This window comes from Tachypleus tridentatus, chromosome 2 (genome assembly GCF_004210375.1).
Source record: "Tachypleus tridentatus isolate NWPU-2018 chromosome 2, ASM421037v1, whole genome shotgun sequence".
Taxonomy (NCBI): Eukaryota; Metazoa; Arthropoda; class Merostomata; order Xiphosura; family Limulidae; genus Tachypleus; species Tachypleus tridentatus.
Genome location: NC_134826.1, coordinates 34,809,297 through 34,830,567, shown reverse-complemented (window position 1 = coordinate 34,830,567; position 21,271 = coordinate 34,809,297). Strand labels below are relative to the sequence as shown.

At 34.6% G+C, this 21,271-nt stretch overlaps 1 protein-coding gene across 8 annotated transcripts in view; it reads right to left on the bottom strand.

Annotated features, from left to right (window-relative positions):
• Positions 1-21,271, bottom strand: part of LOC143240770 (uncharacterized) — an 85,402-nt gene that overhangs the window by 21,623 nt on the left and 42,508 nt on the right. For 5 of the 8 annotated variants that reach the window (XM_076483782.1, XM_076483793.1, XM_076483778.1 and 2 more), the window contains 6 exons: positions 14,109-14,289; positions 13,703-13,779; positions 12,134-12,232; positions 3,672-3,860; positions 2,134-2,243; positions 592-709 (listed from right to left, as the gene is read on the bottom strand). In XM_076483782.1, coding sequence (XP_076339897.1) covers positions 592-709; positions 2,134-2,243; positions 3,672-3,860; positions 12,134-12,232; positions 13,703-13,779; positions 14,109-14,289 — 774 coding nt within the window. The remainder of the gene's footprint in view (positions 1-591; positions 710-2,133; positions 2,244-3,671; positions 3,861-12,133; positions 12,233-13,702; positions 13,780-14,108; positions 14,290-21,271) is intronic. The other 3 variants (XM_076483801.1, XM_076483812.1, XM_076483836.1) reach the window with 3 other exon arrangements.

Below are 21,271 nucleotides of genomic sequence, written 5' to 3'. Positions count from 1 at the left end.
CATATACACGAGTGATGTCGAAAACAACTATCTTATGAAACAGTAGATAATATTTTTGACCAAATTCTGCCACATGAAAGTAACGCACAACCTCAACCAGATTTAACATGTTCTGAAGTACAACCTTACGAAAACTTAAAGGTTTCTAAGATATGTAGTTTCTGTATACTAAAGCTTTTATCTTTTTTAATTGAAATGTCTTAAAGTTTTCATGCGATCGGTTACATGTTGCCAAATAACAGAAAAGTACAAACGGGTATTACTTTAATAAACCTTATGATATTTCAAATATGGGCATACAAAATAGATATGTAAACAAAAAGATAAATGATTAACCAAAACTTTAGTATTTGAAAGAAAAATAATGATCCAACAAGTTATAACTTTTTACATTTGTTATAAAAAATACACTTGATTTAATCTTCCAAATTATCAATAAGTGTAAGTAAAATAACTGCAATAGTGTCTTTAAACTTTAGGTAAATTCATTGCTAAACGTGATAATTATTAAGTTTTATTTCTCAAGAATTTTTGGAACTGACAAAAAGTTTTCTTCGAAATTGTGAATGATTTTTCGAACATTGAGCTTACCGGGGGAGAGAGTGAGAGACTCGTATCCTTCTGCTGAACTATTTAGCTGTGTAATACAAGCTGAATCTGCCGACAGGGATACAAAAATTTGGCCTGTCTTGGAATCTTGACTGTATAACTGTGAATAAAAAACGTTGAAAACACTCTGGTAGTTGAAAGATAATTAAGTTTACACTCAGCAACGTTCCTTCCAAAATCCATTAATATGACACAAGATGTTACGAGTTTGATCAAATTGTTGATGAAAAAGCGTATGATAGTTAGCGGCAGGAAATCTTATCTTTTTATTTTCATGCCAATAGTAATAAAAAATAATACTCTCTCTGCATTAATAGTTGTTGTTTTTTCATGCCATATGAGCCATTCAGTAACCTAACGCTACTGTTGTTTAGCCCATATATATTAGACCGTCAAAGGTCATCCATCATGTGCTGATGAGGGTACTGTTTAGTAACATATAACCGGAAGGACAGCTAAAGTATGAAATAATTACTGTCTTCTTTCCTAGATGGTTAGTTTTGTATACTGAATTACACGTTCGTCTATTTTATAGTAATTTATATGTCTGCGACTCATAATTTGAATGTTAACAAGTCATTGTCTTTATTCAATATGGATGTTAATTACTTAATTGCTGGGAAAAGCCGTGGGAAACTAAGAGTTCCAGTACAGAGAGTAGGATAAATATGGGGAGTGTGTATTTGTCAACAAATATTTTTACACTAAAAACCCAGACAATATATAGTTGTAAACTCGCCCATGTATGAAAGTAACAGCTTTACTAGCTTTGTATTTTCAAACTCACCAGCATGTTTCAGAGATTAAAATCAGTACAGGTATGTTTATGAAAATAAGTAAGAGTATTAACTCTTAGAAGCTAACATTATACTTTACATAAATAAAATACTTTCTTAGATCGGAGTCACAATTAGCAAGATAGTATTTTATATAGTTAGTTCAACTCGGAATAGAAAAGATAGATTCACTTATTATGTTGCTTGTGTAACATTTTAACATAACAAATAATAGGCAACTACAAAGCAAGACACCTTAATTGGAGTTTGGGCCAATCTCAATAACAAATTTTATCGGCCATGTAACACAAGATACCCTAGTTCATATTTGGACCAATTATTTTTATTAAAACATTTAATGACGACATAAAGTAATAGTTTTATTTAGAATGGGAAAATGTTTAAAACGACACATAGTGTTGTATATTCTATCCTCACTGTTTGAATCGATGAATTTCTTATTAATATTTCGCTACAGTTTCATCAGCTCATTACTTACGTGAAAAAAAACAAAACGTTTTTTGTGTTTTTTTATACAGATAGTGAATGTTTCTGTCAATCTTCTACTGTACCTAAAAGTAGCTCTCGTTTTTTTTATGTTTCTGCAGGCATGCCCTGTTAATAACGTTTTACACATTGCATGAATGTTTCGTGCATACAAGAATCAACTAAGAAAACTTTTGAAAATTGCGCCAAAAATAGAGTTAACATTCCAAAGCTGATAGAACGTCTCCAAGGTATGTTTTACCCCACAACGATATTTTGGTCTAGCCTCCGGCTGTGCTCGAAGGTCCATCAGAGCAATATAACGATCCTCATTTGGTCCATCCCAGTCTCCTAAACACAAAAATTGTACATCTGAAACGAAGAAAAGAAAATGCTAATTAAAACATCATATTTACGAAAGAAAACAAAAATAAATTAAGTTAAAAATTTAGCCATGACGAATGTCTTAGTTCAAATACTACTGAATACAACAATCGGAATAACAATTTACAGAAACTTTCTAGTCGCTTGTATATATGTATTAGTTACAGATAAGCCACAGGATGGCGCTTATCAATTTAAATTCATAGTTGTTGTATAACTTACAGGGTGGCTCTTATTATTAATTTATACTTACTGATGCTAGAGTGAAAGTTTTTGTGGGGATAATACAAATCATACTTTATACTGAAAAACCCAGTATAATTTAAAGTTAGAAGCGTTTATAAGAACTGTTAATGTTTTTCCTTATATTAGTTATAGCAATTAAAATTTGGAAATTGCATGAAAGCACAAATTGTAAGTCACAACAAAAGCTACCAAAAGTGCTTACTGTAATGTTGAGGTGATCGAATTTCAATCGTTGGCATAGTTAATAATATATACGATTATGTAAGTCCGATCTATTATTTAAAAATACTTTTTTTGATACTAGATACTCATTTTCATTCATTTCATAAAGCATGTGCCCCCAAATCGAGAGAACAGCATACTAAACTTTCCAACAAGAAAAGCCAGTATCGAATCTTTCACTCTACCACCACAAACAGGCCTCCCTGCGAATGGCAGCAGTGTAGCAACCGAAATGCAAAATATAAACCAATTACTAATTAGCATTTAGTGATAAAAATTAATCAATAACTTAAAAATATAGATGATCGTAAAAGATGTTAACCATAACAACGACTGATTTTTTTTTTTGCTTAACGTGTACGAGCAACTGTGACATTTACCATGGTCTAAGTTGTTAAGATTTACAAACACATTATACCACAAAATATCAGGCCCACATCTTTACTTAAATTTTTTCAGACACATTATAGGTTCCCGTATTAAGCAATCTAACACAAGTTGGTATAAACTATATTAAAATACTTCTGTCAGGTAAATTAGCCCAATTTGGCAAATGAGCTGAACAGATTATTGAACTAAACAGCTTTCAACAAATCATGATTGGGATATCAACCTCGGGCGTTGAACTAAAGAGTTGTTGATATAAGCCTTCAACAGACCAAGGCTAGGATATCGACCTCTGGTATTGAACTAAACAGCTGTGGACATGAGTCTTCAACAAACCTAGAATAACCTCTGTGTTCGAGATAAACAGCTGTAAATATAGGCTTTCAACAAATCAAGACTTGAATATCAACCAATGGTATTAACGAAAAACCGTCCTAGTCGAGAAAATACATACTTAGAATTCTTACCATTTGTAAACAGCAACTTCATGACACTTACAAAGTTAAAACATTTATTTAATGGGTTAATAGAGCTAAATGTGTTCTGTTGTTTTATACTCACCAAGGTCTGGAAAGTTGCACTGTCGAAAACGAACGTCTAAACTGTTACCACGGGGACAGTTGCTAAGTTCCGAAAAAGATTGCTTACACTGGAATTCGTTGTTGTTAGCCGTGTAAGTGAAACGATATCTTCCATTGATAGGGCAGAAAATGTTGTCTATAGTCGATATCATATCGGGATCTTGTTTTTCTAAAAGTATAAAAAAACATTGTTTTAAGATGTAAACAAGTGTATAAAATAGTGTAATAAATAACAATGAGTTTGGTTTATTAACAATTTGATTTTTTCACTAGACTATCACAACTAAGCATGCGATTTGTTTTTTGTAAAAAAAGGTTTGATTGTTTGTCTATTTATGGTATTTATGCAAAGATATACTATAGATGGCTATCTATATTAACTGTTTAATTTTGAACTGATAGGTATGGAAGACAAATAATTAACAGCACCTATCGGCTATTGTTTGGCTGCTCTAAACTCTAATAAATTTTATTGTAACTCTTACAGCGCATTGTGACAGGGGTTAAGAACCGTGGACTCTTGGATTCACAGTCTGTCCGCCTTATAAAGCAGAATATTAAATACGTTCAATATTTTCGTTAGTATTTCCTGATAAAATAATACAAATAAGTATGCACAGCAAAGGACAAATCGAAAATAATTTTAACATACCTATATTTTATAAATTGACATATTTTATTCGGCAATGTTTGTTTCTTTTGTTGTTAAGTACAAAGCTACACAATAGGCTATCTATGCTCTGCCAGCCGAGGGTGGCGAAACCGGATTTTTAATGTTATAAGCCCCTCAATCTTAAGGAAGTGCAGAACCGCAAGGAGAAAAAACATATCAAAAGTGTCATCTCGTACTTAGGAGATAATAAAACAATTATGTTTCATATTTTGGCGTCATCACTAGACAGTCTGTGTTACCTACCAATCGCATGTGTGATAAGTGTTTCCAATAATACAACTTTTATTTTCTCAGAGTGTTCTGTAGTGGAAGTACAAAAACGCTAATCTCTCTAATTTAACTGTCATTTTTGTAATTTCATATAGCCAATTTAAGTTACATTATTAGTAATCAATGTTCTTTCATTACTAATTTGTTTTGTTTTGGAATTTCGCACAAAGCTACTCGAGGGCTATCTGTGCTAGCCGTCCCTAATTTAGCACTGTAAGACTAGAGGGAAGGCAGCTAGTCATCACCACCCACCGCCAACTCTTGGGCTACTCTTTTACCAACGAATAGTGGGATTGATCGAAACATTTTACGCCCCCACGGCTGGGAGGGCGAGCATGTTTAGCGCGACGCGGGCGCGAAACCCGCGGATTAGGAGTCGCACGCCTTACGCGCTTGGCCATGCCAGGCCAGTCATTACTAACAAACGGCTGATTAAAATAGTATGAAGAATATGAATAATTACGTCATGATTTACGTACTCTTAGGGCATAATTATTATCTCGTATGTACGAGAAAAGAACTTCAAAATTTTTCACCTTGTGGTTCACAGCTTCCTTTCAACCTAACCGCTACACCACAGACTGGCATTTATTCTAATTATTAAAACCGACAAATCATATACAAAATAAACAGCGAATAATAGATGGCAGAGCATCCGCTATAGATTTGGTTTCTTTGTTTGTTTGTTTGTACGAAATTAAGCACAAAGCTACACAATGAGCTATCTGTGGTCTAGACACCAGGGGTATCGAAACCCGGTTTCTAGTGTTTTAAGTCTGCGGACATAACTCTTTGCTACTGAAGGACATTAGCTATAGAATAAAAGTAAAAATAATTTCGTACACTATTTCCGTATATATGGAATGGGTGGATAAATTAATCATTACAACAAGAAATGATGTGCAAAAACATCAGAAAATATTATCTTATATATACACCCTTGTGCAAATTAATTGAAACAAATGGTCATTTTACAATATTTTCAGCATGGCGGCCGGTGTAGGCTCGCTGGACCCGCTGATTTCCTTTAATAGTCATTTTGTCACACAGATGGCGTCATTAGCTGTGTTTAGCAGTACGGTCGATCTAATTTTGGGTTATATGAGGAAATTTTGAGAAATATTACGTCATTCGAAATTGCGTTAGACTTTTCTCAAAAATGAAACTATTTGTTTTACTGCTAATCAGTCGTCTTTCAGCCGTCATACACAAAGGACATGATTCCTAGAAAGCGTAGAAAGATTGTGATACTGCACATTGTTGATGTTAGCTAATCGACCGTCAGCCGTGTGATCAAGGCCAAGATGAGTACCGATCTATCAGTCGGAAACGTAAAGGAAGATGTGGCCGAAAAAGGAAAACAACGCCAAGAGACGACGCGTACGTGGTTAGAGAGAGTGTGAAAGATCCACGGAAAAGAAGTGACGCCATAAAAAGAGATTTGGAGGTCAAAGGAATAAAAGTCAGCTCTTCAACAGTTCGTCGTAAACTTCTTGATGTCGGTCAAAGGGCAAGGAGACCAGTCAAAAATAACTTCTTACCAACTCAATGAAAAAAAAATGTATCAATGGAGTCTTAAATACGAGAACTGGACGCAAGAACAAAGGAGGAAGGTGTTATTCAATGACGAGACTCATTTCAACGTATAGGGTCAAATAAGTCGGCATGTTCGCAGATCTCCAGGTGAGAAACTTCGAGAATCTCACATCAATCAGTTCGTAAAACATCCCTTGAAGAAGATGTTTGGGGCTTTTTCAGTTACTATGGCATCGGAGGCTTACATATCGTAGAAGGTATGATGTGAGGGCCACAGTACATCGAAGTTTTGCAGAGAAGAGTCATTCTAGAATTGAAAAAAAGATTTCCAGATGGATCTGGCATTTTTCAGCAACATCTGGTTCCGTGCCACACATCGAAACTTGTGAAGAATTTTATAACAACAACGCGAATAAAGGTGCTGGACTGGCCTGGAAATTCTCCGGACTTAAATCGTATAGAAAATCTTTGGGCGATTTGTAAAGAAAGACTTCGGAGAAAAGACTGTCCAACAAAAGATAAGCCAATTGAGGCCATAATTGAGGTGTGGTACCGCGATCCAAAAATTAGTAAAGATTGCAGTGAACTCGTGGACTCGATGCCAAAGCGGATTAATGATCTTCTGAAAAATAAAGGCGGTCATATCATGTATTAATTTTTGGGTTCTCAGGAATAAAACGCAAAAAATTGAAAAAATCGTAAATTTTCGTCTTGTTTCAATAAATTTGCACAAGGGTGTAGGCCCGGCATGGCCAGGTGGTTAAGGCATTCGGCTCGTAATTCAAGGATCGTGGGTTCGAATCCTCGTTAGATCAAACATGCTCGCCCATTCAGCCGTGGGGACGTTATAATGTTCGGTCAATCCCAGTCATCGTTGGTAAAAGAGTAGCCCAAGAGTTGGCGGTGGGTGGTGATGACTAGCCGCTTTCCCTCTAGTCTTACACTGCTAAATTAGGGATGGTTAGCGCAGATAGCCCTCATGTAGCTTTGCGCGAGCCCCCCAGTGACACAGTGGTATGTCTGCGGACATACACACTAAAAACCGGGTTTCGATACCCGTGGTGGGCAGAGCACAGATAGCCCTTGTGTAGCTTTGTGCTTAATTCAAAACAAACAAACAGCTTTGCGCGAAATTCAAACCAAAATGAACCAAAATCTGACACATTATACATTCACTTCAAGAAACAAGACTGTTTTTGTTCATTGAAAGTGACAATATGCTCAATATTAACATGTGAAACAAAAATGATTTTTAAAAAATATATAAAAATAAATAGATAATAAAGTTCATTCCATTTATTACACATAAAGAAAAGACTATTAAATTGTCAGTGATCCACATAACCCACGTAGTTCTGTTATTTTTGGTGATAATTACTCTTAGAATAATGACACAATGATGAAGTGGCAGCCATAAGTGTGGACTTTCTTTTCGGAAGGATGTTCTTCATTCTACAAACAAATACGCGACATAAAATATTTTGTGACTCCCACTTTCTATTTTTATTTACACGTCAGTAACGTCTGACGCTTTGTTCTCTTGCTTTGGTTTACTCACGATGTCTTAAATTAGCATACGCCCTGGAGGAATTCAGGATAAAATTTGTGAAAATTGCTGAGAGCCTTACAGAATAGAGCGACATCTTCACCTGATGGAAGTACCTTCAGCACGCAACTGGAGATACCAAGAAAAAGAAACTCACGTTCTGATGCAGCAAGTCATTTAAAAAGGCCGTCGTACGCGTAGGATATTTTTATACTAATCATACGGAGCAATGAAATATTTCTGACGTCAAACGCCCTCTCTTTGAACAGTAACAATAACGCTCCAGCTTACCATCATTTTATATTAGAGATTAAGGGGATTTATATTTTACTTTTGATGGAACGTTTCCAAACACAATATTACACAAACCAAAGTACCCTTGAAAATTTCAATCAAACGCAAACGCTATTCTTGTTTAATCGATTGAGTCTAAATAATATTGTAAATTGGTCCATAAGTTGTACCACTTATAATCCCGTAACAACCACCCGTAACACCTTTGAGACCACAGAAATTTTGTATGCATCTTTGCAATAACAGCATAAAAAAAGTATAAACTTAGTTTATAGGAAACTTAACACTGAGATGCACCGAAAACAATATTACGTATATTTCTTATAATTTCGGGTCTCGTGTAATTATCTCCACGAACATTTATTTTCCCCGGACAAGTTTGCATCGTAACCCAGTGGCTCAGTTCGATCCCTACGTTGGTTTTAGAGCACACAGCTTATTATGCAACTGAATCAAGCATGAGATGAACCCTTGTTTTCCAGTGTAAGATGAATTACTTTATTTCTTTTATTACCAGCAGGACTGATCATTCCTTTCAAAACTTTCCATTTTTGATAAGCTTGGATGTACTTATTCAGGTAATTTACTGAAATATGTTATATTTAACAAATTATGGGCAATGTATTGAAGAACGTAAAACTTATACCTGGGACAAGTTTTCAGAATATTTTCAGAGTTAATAAGGAAACAGTTGCTATAATTATATATCTGTATCAATCCTCACTCTATCCTCGAAAATTGGGACGACTTTTGTCAAAATTCTAATTTTTTTCCTTATTTACATCTTAAATATTTTCATAATTTTCTCCGACATCATTGTAGAATTACACTGTCTGAAGAGCTTATCGGAAAATTGCATCTAACTTTGAACTATTCTTAAAAGTTCGATTAGTTTAAGACAAAAACGAAATATAAAACATGTCACTAATGTCTTATTTAATATTAACCTAACAGTGAAGGATTAAATTCTGTATTATTATTACACTTGTGTTAGGCGTGATCAGTATACAGTGATTGTGATTCCGAGGATTCATGGGTCACGACTCGATGCCATAAAAACTCACTTCGGGCTTTGAGGTCGTTTGTGTGTTATTAGAAACATGACGAAATTCCGCAATTCGACCTGACAAGACTAGCTCAAGGGAAAGCAGAAGGCGGTGTTCATTATATTCTCTTTAGCCTATCAACTCAATGGTGGGGGGAATCTGTGCGAAAGTTTCAAACTAAGAAACAAAATTACTACCTTAATAGGTATCAAACCAGCTAATTATGTGCATGTTAGCGTTATTGCGCGTTTTTAATTATAAAAATCTAACTATTCATACAAATATTTAATAAAATTTTCTCTCTCCCACTTTTTGCACGTTTTTTGATTAACAACACGATAAAAGTATTAGTTTTTTCATGAAGAATTTTACACTGTGCGTTACTTTTTGGTTGCGAACAAAGACCACGTGCACATGAGAAAACAAATAAGCTAAGCACGTGCCTAATGGTGACGCTGAGTCATAAATAAGCAACAAGATAGGAGACCTTTATCGCAATCCAAACACTGTGGGAAGTTCTTCAATTGGTTCATTCAGCTCGACGTTTCATAGGGGTGGTAGACAGTTAACCAGGTGAAAAGTATTTTATCTTAAGAGATGCGTGAAATGCGAAGTTTGTAAATGTAAGACATGTATAAGAGAGAGATTCACAGAGTACAAGTAAAATTCTTACTGGATTCTACAATCACTGAAAAGGTGTAATACGAGTGTGCATATTAATACGTCACTTTTATCTGTCGTTACGTGGGCCAAGCGTAATTAGCATCCCGAGAAATGGGGAACATTTCATTGAAATTGCTATAAGAAAGAAATAAAGAAATTACTACAAGTGTAACTGGATAATAAGTGTTCTATCAACTGAATGTTCTTTATTTTGTGTGTGTCCACACTTTTGTTAATCCCCCAAAAAAAAAAGAGAAAGAAAGAAATATGAATTTTGTGCCTCTAAATGTGTAAAGTACTAATACAGAATATACAGTAATAAAGGTGAAACTTCATACTCCTTCTGTGTATTTCTTGCGTATATTTACAATGTTAATTTACACCCTTAGAGGTGTGAAAAGCCAATACGAGGTGATAACGTCACGTCCCCCCCATTCGCAAGTTATTGTTCATCACAACAATGAAATATCTGAACTACGTCTTTAAACAGAATATGTTGAAATAAAAAAAAACACTAACTGACGCAGTTTATACATAAACACTAACATGACATTTTAAACAATGTTAAGTTACAATCAATGCAAACTCTGAATGTTAGGTTTACATTTTATTTTGAGTTTGCATTTTCTTGTTTACTATACGCATCACATGAGAGTTTAACTTTTACATTATGAATGATATCACGTATACATTGATAACGATGCTGGAAACAATCACAATTTGTAATGGTGGACCGATTCAGCAACAATGCAAACACATCTTTGGTAGTCAGGACAAATCTGTTGTGTTATATTCCAGTTTCTGTAATGCAGACTTGGGTTTAACTTTGCATTCTGTATTATATGGAAAGAATGATGAAAAACAGCCCTCAGAATCTGTTTGTTATTAGCAGTCCGTGTTTCTCGTAAAAATCGACTTTTAGAGGTTTGTGTTGCTTGTTATTTATTATAACCCCGTACTTCTTGTAGAAATGGACTTCTAGAAAACTTCTCATTTCTGTTGTTTGTCATTCATCATAACCCCGTACTTCTTGTAGAAATGGACTTCTAGAGAACTTCTCATTTCTGTTGTTTGTCATTCATCATAACCCCGTACTTCTTGTAGAAATGGACTTCTAGAAAACTTCTCATTTCTGTTGTTTGTCATTCATCATAACCCCGTACTTCTTGTAGAAATGGACATCTAAATAACTTCTCATTTCTGTTGTTTGTCATTCATCATAACCCCGTACTTCTTGTAGAAATGGACTTCTAGAAAACTTCTCATTTCTGTTGTTTGTCATTCATCATAACCCCGTACTTCTTGTAGAAATGGACATCTAAATAACTTCTCATTTCTGTTGTTTGTCATTCATCATAACCCCGTACTTCTTGTAGATATGGACTTCTAGAGAACTTCTCATTTCTGTTGTTTGTCATTCATCATAACCCCGTACTTCTTGTAGAAATGGACATCTAGATAACTTCTCATTTCTGTTGTTTGTCATTCATCATAACCCCGTACTTCTTGTAGAAATGGGCATCTAGAAAACTTCTCATTTCTGTTGTTTGTCATTCATCATAACCCCGTACTTCTTGTAGATATGGACTTCTAGAGAACTTCTCATTTCTGTTGTTTGTCATTCATCATAACCCCGTACTTCTTGTAGAAATGGACTTCTAGAAAACTTCTCATTTCTGTTGTTTGTCATTCATCATAACCCCGTACTTCTTGTAGAAATGGACATCTAAATAACTTCTCATTTCTGTTGTTTGTCATTCATCATAACCCCGTACTTCTTGTAGATATGGACTTCTAGAGAACTTCTCATTTCTGTTGTTTGTCATTCATCATAACCCCGTACTTCTTGTAGAAATGGACATCTAGATAACTTCTCATTTCTCTTGTTTGTCATTCATCATAACCCCGTACTTCTTGTAGAAATGGACTTCTAGAGAACTTCTCATTTCTCTTGTTTGTCATTCATCATAACCCCGTACTTCTTGTAGAAATGGACTTCTAGAGAACTTCTCATTTCTGTTGTTTGTTATTCATCATAACCCTGTACTTCTTGTAGATATGGACTTCTAGAAAACTTCTCATTTCTGTTGTTTGTCATTCATCATAACCCCGTACTTCTTGTCTCAAAATTCCACCACAATTAATACTTTACTAATGGCTTCACATTTTTCACTACAGAAGCATTTAAATATTCCTTTATTACGTCACTATAGCTTAGTAAAACTGTATAATGTTCCCTTAGGTACAAGCGCTATTCATTGATATACCATACTTTTGAACTATACTGACAAATACTCGTATACCGGCATTTACAAGAAAAGGAAGATATTTCGTGCGAACTTGGAATTCCACTGGCAAAGTGGATTTTACGTAAGACTTGTCAAGACAGTTCTTGAATATTTAAATATACTTACTGTACAAAATTATCTCTTTGAATTTCCGTTCAAATACTGCTTTGTCATCTGGGCACGTGGCACGAGCTGCCTCTTCATTGGTGTAGCATCGCCCAAGACCTGTTTAAAAAACGTAACGCTTTCGCACTTACAAAACATGATATTGAATATAAATAATACATCATAAGTTAATAATGACCATAATTAATTTTAATCACTTCATTATAACACATTTTAAAACAAAATCTAAACCATTCTAATGCCAATGTCGTTGTTAGGGTAAGTATATCTATTTGTCTCTTTGCTCTGTCATCTCCAAATACTCTAAGGAAATTGGAAACTAAACATTATATTAACAACTAAATATAAGAATGGCCACTGCTAAGAGAGGTGTTTTTCTATTTGTTATTTAATGAAGCGAGAAGCCGCCCGCTAGTACAGCGGTATGTCTCCGGATTTACAACGCTAAAATCAGGGGATCGATTCCCCTCGGTGAGCTGAGCAGATAGCCCGATGTGGCTTTGCTATAAGAAAAACACACACACACATGAAGCGAGAAATTCACATTTGTTCAAAAGTTGTTTGTCCTAGTTTTCGACGGTACCTAATTATTTGTAAATTATCTGTACTTGTCATATTCAGGTTTTGCGGCCGTTAGGTAATTGTTTCACATTTCGTTTCAAAAAAGCAAGACCAAGAAAGTTCACTTGTAATATAGCGTGAATAGGTGTGTAATTTACATGTAACAAGGTTGATGTATATCGTTAAACGTGTGTATCTACATATTTCTATCTCATACAGGTGGATCTACATGATTCTGTCTTATATATATGTAAACCTGCATAATTCTGTCTCATACGTTTGAACCTACATAATACTGTCCAGTACTTGTGGATCGATAGAATGTTGTCTAATATGGATAGATCCATAGAATCCTGTTTTATATGTGTGTAGATCTGCTTTATGAACTTCCATCTTCGAATATTCACATGCATAAGAAAGGATTTGTAAATCCACTCGAAAATTTCTGTACATCCACATTGTTAAATAAAAGGCAATATTTCGAAGAAAAGAAATTTCTATGAAAGTAAAAACATATGCTCACAACAGCAGGTTTCGAAACCATATTTCAGTCCAGATAGTGCAAAGTATGTGGCTATTAAAAAGAATTGTTTGTTTGTTTGTTTGTTTGTTTTTGAATTTTGCACAAAGCTACTCGAGGGCTATCTGTGCTAGCCGTCCCTAATTTAGCAGTGTAAGACTAGAGGGAAGGCAGCTAGTCATCACCACCCACCGCCAACTCTTGGGCTACTCTTTTTACCAACGAATAGTGGGATTGATCGTCACATTATAACGCCCCCACGGCTGAAAGGGCGAGCATGTTTGGCGCGACGGGGATGCGAACCCGCGACCCTCAGATTACGAGTCGCACGCCTTAACACACTTGGCCATGCCGGGCCATTAAAAAGAAGCTTTTGACAAAAAATCCATTGCAATGGAGTTGTGCGTGACTTGATGCCATTAAGAAGATAAAAACATGAATGTGAAACGGACGAAGGCTGTGGCTTACCTTCTTTGAAATATACTGACCTTCTGTGTGAATCTGGATCACATTCAGTGTCTTCTGCATAAGACGAAAGCACCTCAGGCAGTCTTCGGCCCCAGTGCTATGGAAACATAAGTTATTATGTTTTGAAACTACTCAACTGAGACAATAGATTAATAACAAGCAATCTAGAACATACAATTGCTATTCTTAAACAGTGTTTAAAACTATTTTGATCAGTTTTTTTGTATGAAGTGAAGATTCCAAAGTATAGTAGTATATCGTAATTTAATGAAATTTCATTGAAAATGAGATACTCGCATAATTATAGTTATGCAATTTTGTCAATTCTCTTAAACGAAAAATATTACGTATCACAATGCAAGTTGGAACCCTACGCGCGTTGTTTCATTTGTTATAATTGTACGAAAATAAATAAAATTGTGCCACCTGTCTTTTACAATGATTTTGTTTCCTCTCTTTCGATGGCAGCGACCCCAAGGAGGAATAGCGTCAAATTCGATTGTTATCTCGGAATACGTAACAGTACTTCCACCATAGGCAGCAGAAGCTTGGGTTTGGATGAGGTAAGTCCCTTGAACTTCAACGGGAAAATAACACCCAGCGGATACTGCGTGAAAATACATAAATATTATGGTTTTATAAACCATAATAAAAACACAGTAACAAACAAATTTAAAAAATAAGCCAGGTTTGTGAACACTAGATGTTAGACTTAGAAATTTAAACACTGCTACACAAAATTTGTTAACACTTGTTAATGGCTGCTTGTCTGGAGACATGGACTGGGAAAAGGATGAGTGGGCAATCTGTGTCGGCTCACTTCACACAAAAAATGCCTACAAGTATATGCAAACATGACATAAAACGATGCCCTGGTCTATGACAAATTAACATTGGCCTTCCTGAACTTATGGAAGAAGATTTTCATTGGAAGTTCAGAGAAATCAAACCTGACACTGGAGAAATTGTATTTTAGTTTGTAGCACGTCTACGGCGATACTTCACAAGGTGGACTGAAAAAAAAACAAAACTATTTTCAAAACTGGCAGACCTACTAAAACAAGAACATTTCATGAACACATGTCACTGTTCCTAAAGGAGAGAGCACCAAAGACATCAACAAGATTATCAAGCTGGCAGAACAGTATATGGAAGTCCATGTAGGAAGTATAACTGGCAAGTCCAAGAATAACCAGTTAAATTCAAAACCACTGATGGCTGATCAGGAGCAGAAGCCTATCAAAGGTGACAGGAGGTTAACAAACAAATGGGAGAATTTGTGCTATATTTGTTGTAAAATAGAGCGCACTGAAGGAGTGCAAGGTCATTACCAAAAAGCAACAGCAGAAATCTCAACATAGAGCAGCTGTAGCTACCCACAAAGACAGTGCTGGTAAGAAAAAAGAAAGGAGTGACTGTCATCTTAGATGCTACTGCCAGAAGAAACAGATTGAAGAAAGCACGTTCTCTTTCTCAAAATCTCGATGTTTTTTAAAAATGTATGTATTGTTTCTTGGTTTGTAGAAAGTGTGAGACCTGTTAGGTAGGTCAATAGAAGTTAAGAAAAGTTAAAACAGAAAAAAAAACGTAGTGAAAAAAGTGTAAACTTAGTCGGGGTGTGAGTGGTTAAGCCTTAATGGGTGATTTCTACAGTGTGTTTCACAGCAACAAAGATAGGAAAAATAATTTGTCGTGTTAATTAGGTTATAAAGTAACTGAACCAGCTTGTGTGAACTTTTGATGATAAAAAAAAGAGAGTTATTTGAAGCTCTGGATACAACTATGGTAACCCACAAAAACGTTTAGTGAAGTTAGAATGCATGATTGTTAGTATAGCCGTAATAAGAGATGTTTTAAAGTGAGTTCCATAATTTAACAGAGATAAGGAGAACAATTTTTCTTTTCTAAAGTAATCGAACTCGTATCTATGGACTTTGATCAAAGGGAGACAATTATTTAAAGTTCTGAACGCAACTGTGGTAACTAACGTTGCAACCAGGTATCTCGTGGCGGTATTATATATTGGCACAGTGGTAAAACCGAAGGCTTGTTAGCACCAAAAACCAGGTTTTAATACCCGTGGTGTGCTTAACTGCAAACAAGCATAAATCAAAATGAAAAATAAATAACACTATGTAACAAAATTTTTACTTTTTCTTGTTCCTGAGCAGAAAGTGTTATTTCCCAATTGATTATGCCTAAATTAAATGAAAAAGACCTATTTTTCTCTTCAAACTTTGCTTTTGTGACCTAGTTAATGAAATTTTCAAATTTACCTATTTTTCAGAACATTCCAGGTAGATTCAGTACTGAACAGCTGATAGAGAATTTTCAAGAACTTTCTAGAATGTTGTAGAACTTACGAAAATTTTCAAGAGCCTTTTAGAATTTTCTAGAACTTTCCATAGTAATATATATATACAGGGGCTCACCACTCACCACTTCAGTTTAGTTCTAGCTGCCTAAGTGAACACGTAGACCTATCTGATTTTATCAGAGATGGCATCAAGAAGTTGCAAGCATTCTCCAGACGCATTCTGCTATGTGTGGCCAATTTATCAAGACAAGAGCAAAAAAGTACTCTGTGACAGCATCTACTAAAATGTGTGAAGCCTACAAGGCATATTTCGGTATGCCTGTCGGGATCAAGACAAACCCTGGGAACCTCATTTTATCTGCAAGCACTGCAAAAAAACTCAAGAAGGTAAGACGGACAATTTTTGCTTGCTTGAATAGTAGATTTTATGTTATACAAATTTTAAACTTTTTAAAATTTGAATATCTTTTACTTTTAAATTTCTAATAGTATAGAAAAAATATCACTTATAAAATATTTTGTATGAACCTCTTACACATTAGTTGTGTATGAAATAAATTTATTTTTCATAATAACAATTTTATTTTGCTCTTTTGCAGGATGGTATGGGGGGGCCATGAAATTCACTATTCCAAGAATCTGGCGTGAACCCACTGACCACTCAAGAAATTGCTACTTCTGCATGGTGGACCCTTTCAAACGTGGGGTTGGCAAGAATGTATTTGCTATCATGATCCGGACCTCTTGATAAGGAGTGTGCAGCCTTCAAGTACCTTCGAGACTTCTTCCATAAGCTGTCTGAGGCAAAGATCAAAGCTGGTGTCTTCGTTGGACCACATATAAAGAAGATCCTGAAGTGCACAGAATTCCCCAAGAAGCTCAGTAGGAAGGAAGAAAAAGCTCGGGGCAGCTTTGTTACAGTCGTTCGGGGCTTCTTGGGCAATCACAAAGTCGAAAATTATGTAGAACTGGTTGAGGCTCTGGTGAAGAACTATGGCTAAACGGGTTGCAGGATGTCCCTAAAATTCCATATCCTTGACGCTCATCTTGATAAATTCAAGGAGAACATGGGACCATACTCAGAGGAGCAAAGCGATCGCTTCCTCCAAAATATACTGGGCTTTGAACGCCGCTACCAAGGAGCGTATAAAGAAAACATGATGTGAGACTATATTTGGGGCTGATACGTGAAAGTTATTTACATTACAGTCGCAAATCTCGAAAAATTACTCACTTCTAAACATTTATGTATAACTTTAGTATAAATACATGCAAATATTGATTCATGTGTTGTTTTATTCAGACCTTATGTGAATGAAAATGTGCAAATTTGGCCGTTTTTATACAGAAGAAAATAAGTTAATTTCTAAATTTCATTATCCAGGTCACAAAAGCAAAAGTTGAAGGGAATAATGGCCATTTTCTGTACTTTTACAACACAAGCAATTAAGAAATAACATATACTATCCAGGAACTAAATTTGTGTTACATAGTGTAATATAATAAAACCCCAACTTAAGGACATTCATATTTTAAAAGTTTGAGCATGGTGTATCTTGATTCTAAATAACTATTTTAATAGTAAAAATGCCAAACTTCGACTTTTTTTTTTAAAAAACTTCCAACTGCATCTTTTATTTCTCTTAATTTTCCTCTAATGGTTGCTCTTTTTGTTTTAAAGTTCGCGCAAAGCTACACGAGGGATATCTGCGATAACCGTCCCTAATTTAGCAGTGTAAGACTAGAGGAAAGGCAGATAGTCATCACCACCCACCGCCAACTCTTGAGCTACGCTTTTACGAACGAATAGTGAGATTGACCGTAACATTATAACGCCCCCACGGCTGGGAGGGCGAACATGTTTGGTGCAACTGGGATTCGAACCCGCGGCCCTCGGATTACGAGTCGAACGCCTTAACACGCTTGGCCATGCTGGGACCTCCTCTAATGATCAGAATATCAAAATCTTGCAGAATACTACTGAAAAGGATTATAGTTGTTTTAATAAACAAGTGCAACTTATTGTATCTACAAAATTTAATTCTTATCAATGTGTGGTTTAATCGTGTTTGTTATTTATTATGATGTTTGATTATCATTAAATTATAGAATGTGGATAGTAAAGGAAACTCAATTTTTTTCTTTTTTTAATTCAACGAAGAAACTTATCAAATATTTCCACGCTAGGGATATTTAGCCATTCCTAATTTACTCTTTTACCAACGAACAGTAAAATTGAGCGTCACCCACATTATAACGTCCTTACGGCTGAAAGGGCAAGCATGTTTAGTGAAACAGGGATTCGAACCCCTGACCTTCATATTGCGAATACAGCTCTCTAACCACCTGGCCCTGTGGAAGCTCATAAATTTTAGCATTCATTAGAACACCAGTATAAATTAAAGTTACCAACAAATAGCTACAATACAATGGAAAATATTATAAACTTGTGATATGTGCAAAATGCAACATTATCAACAGATATGAAAGTAATACCTCAGAAAACAAAAATAATATTTTGTGTGACGGAAAGAAGAGCAATACAATTATTCAATTCACTTGTGTATGATGTGAAACAATAAATAATCTGATTAGGAAAGAAGAGCAATACATTATTCAATTCACTTGTGTATGATGTGAAACAATAAATAATCTGATTAGGAAAGAAGAGCAATACATTATTCAATTCACTTGTGTATGATGTGAAACAATAAATAATCTGATAAGGAAAGAAGAGCAATACAATTATTCAATTCACTTGTGTATGATGTGAAACAATAAATAATCTGATTAGGAAAGAAGAGCAATACATTATTCAATTCACTTGTGTATGATGTGAATCAATAAATAATCTGATAAGGAAAGAAGAGCAATACAATTATTCAATTCACTTGTGTATGATGTGAAACAATAAATAATCTGATTAGGAAAGAAGAGCAATACATTATTCAATTCACTTGTGTATGATGTGAAACAATAAATAATCTGATTAGGAAAGAAGAGCAATACAATTATTCAATTCACTTGTGTGTGATGTGAAACAATAAATAATCTGATAAGGAAAGAAGAGCAATACAATTATTCAATTCACTTGTGTATGATGAAACGATAAAGAATCTGATAAGGAAAGAAGAGCAATACAATTATTTAATTCACTTGTGTATAATGTGAAACAATAAATAATCTGATAAGGAAAGAAGAGCAATACAATTATTCAGTTCACTTGTGTATGATGTGAAACAATAAAGAATCTGATAAGGAAAGAAGAGTAATACAATTATTCAATTCACTTGTGTATGATGAAACGATAAAGAATCTGATAAGGAAAGAAACAATTATTCAATTCACTTGTGTATGATGAAATGATAAAGAATTTGATAAGGAAAGAAACAATTATTCAATTCACTTGTGTATGATGAAACGATAAAGAATCTGATAAGGAAAATGTAATAGACTATAACTATAACTACAATTATTCAATTCACTTGTGTATGATGAAACGATAAAGAATCTGATAAGGAAAATGTAATAGACTATAACTATAACTACAATTATTCAATTCACTTGTGTATGATGAAACGATAAAGAATCTGATAAGGAAAATGTAATAGACTATAACTGATCGGGAAAACGCACTTTCAAGGCAAAAACTGGACATCAATACCATATATATTTATTCTTTAATAATTTAGTATTATTGACCACCTTAATAAAATATCAGAGCACTTCCTTTTTTTACATCCTTTATCATATTAATTGAATTTTTCTTTGAGTTGTTTTTGTTTCAAGTTTTTAATTGTTACCTGAATTCTGTTATATGTTGTTTGCACAATACTCTTGTTTCTGTTATTTGACATTGCTGTCACACTGTATACTTCAAATTTTTCCATTTAGTTAAGAGTATCACAAACTTGCCAAAACTAATACGTGTTGAATACAACTTGTACATGAATAAACCTGGTCAGAATTGTGATTTTTCCTTAAAACTACATTTTGGCGAAAACAAAACACGAAGTCCAATCTATTACATCCCCTACTATGGTTTACTAATAATCCTATACAAGGGCAAACTGATATGGGAGTTCGACCTTTTATAAGCAAGTATTTAACTACAGTTTGTATTAATTGTTCCTTTGTTTTCTGTAACTAAGGTAACCAAAGTTAATATGGAGGTTATAACGCTGATACGATTAACACTATAAAATACCTACGTACTATTAAATGTTATATCCTTAACAAATCATACTCTAAAAGCTAGTTAGGGCTGAGATAAAAACCACAGAACTGTTACACTGTTTACTATAAAATAAATTATTAAGGAATTAACTTGCATATTACCATATTTTAAAAATCGTGCCTAATGGCAATATCAGAATGGTTAGCAATGTCTGATGTTTTATCTCGCTTTTAAAGTTCTCAAATCAAGTTCAGGAAAGAAACATGATTAAAATCCTGAACTACGTTTAATTACCCGTGTACTCAAAATGATGAAGCATGTGCGACGTATAATTATACTTAACGAATAGACACAGATTGAGAATATGCACGCATTGTTAAATATGAGGGGTGTAAGCAATCAGGATGGGCTTTAAAAAGAAGTAATACCTCTGGAGGTGCACTATTTGGATGGTAGTGAAGCAACTTGTGTTGTCCCAGTAACACAAGGCGTAACTTATGAAACTATAAAAAAAAAAAGATGTGTTTAATACCGACTGAAACGCTGAAAAACGTTGCACAGTTTTTAAACATAATGAAGAACAAAAGTAGTTGTAGAGACAAAACGATTGTAAGTTTATATATATAAATATACAAGTTTACACTAATACACGTATATGAGAGATGTCTCCCGAGTTATTCAGAGGCTTACAGAAAGGTACAATGGGAGCTCAGTTATCACGTGAAACGCAATATTTTCCACGAAGTAGTGGTTACTGTGTCACAGGGTTTTAACGAATGATAGGATGGTTTAGAGAACTTTGTTATTTAAGTCGTAACAGTTTTGATATTCACCAGTGATCTAACATATGTGCGTGTGGCTATATAAATGTCTGTGTGCGTGCAACATACATGTGTTTGTGTGTGTGTGGCTATGTGTTTGTCTGTGAGTATTTAAAGTTAAGAGTGTTGAATTTAATTAAACGACTAACAGAAAGAAAGTAATATATATCTCTTTGACGACTAAATGTTTATCAAACTAGGCCAAACAGCTAATCAGTGTTGCACATAAAAGGCAGACAAAACTTGGATAGAAACTATAATGTATAATGCGTTA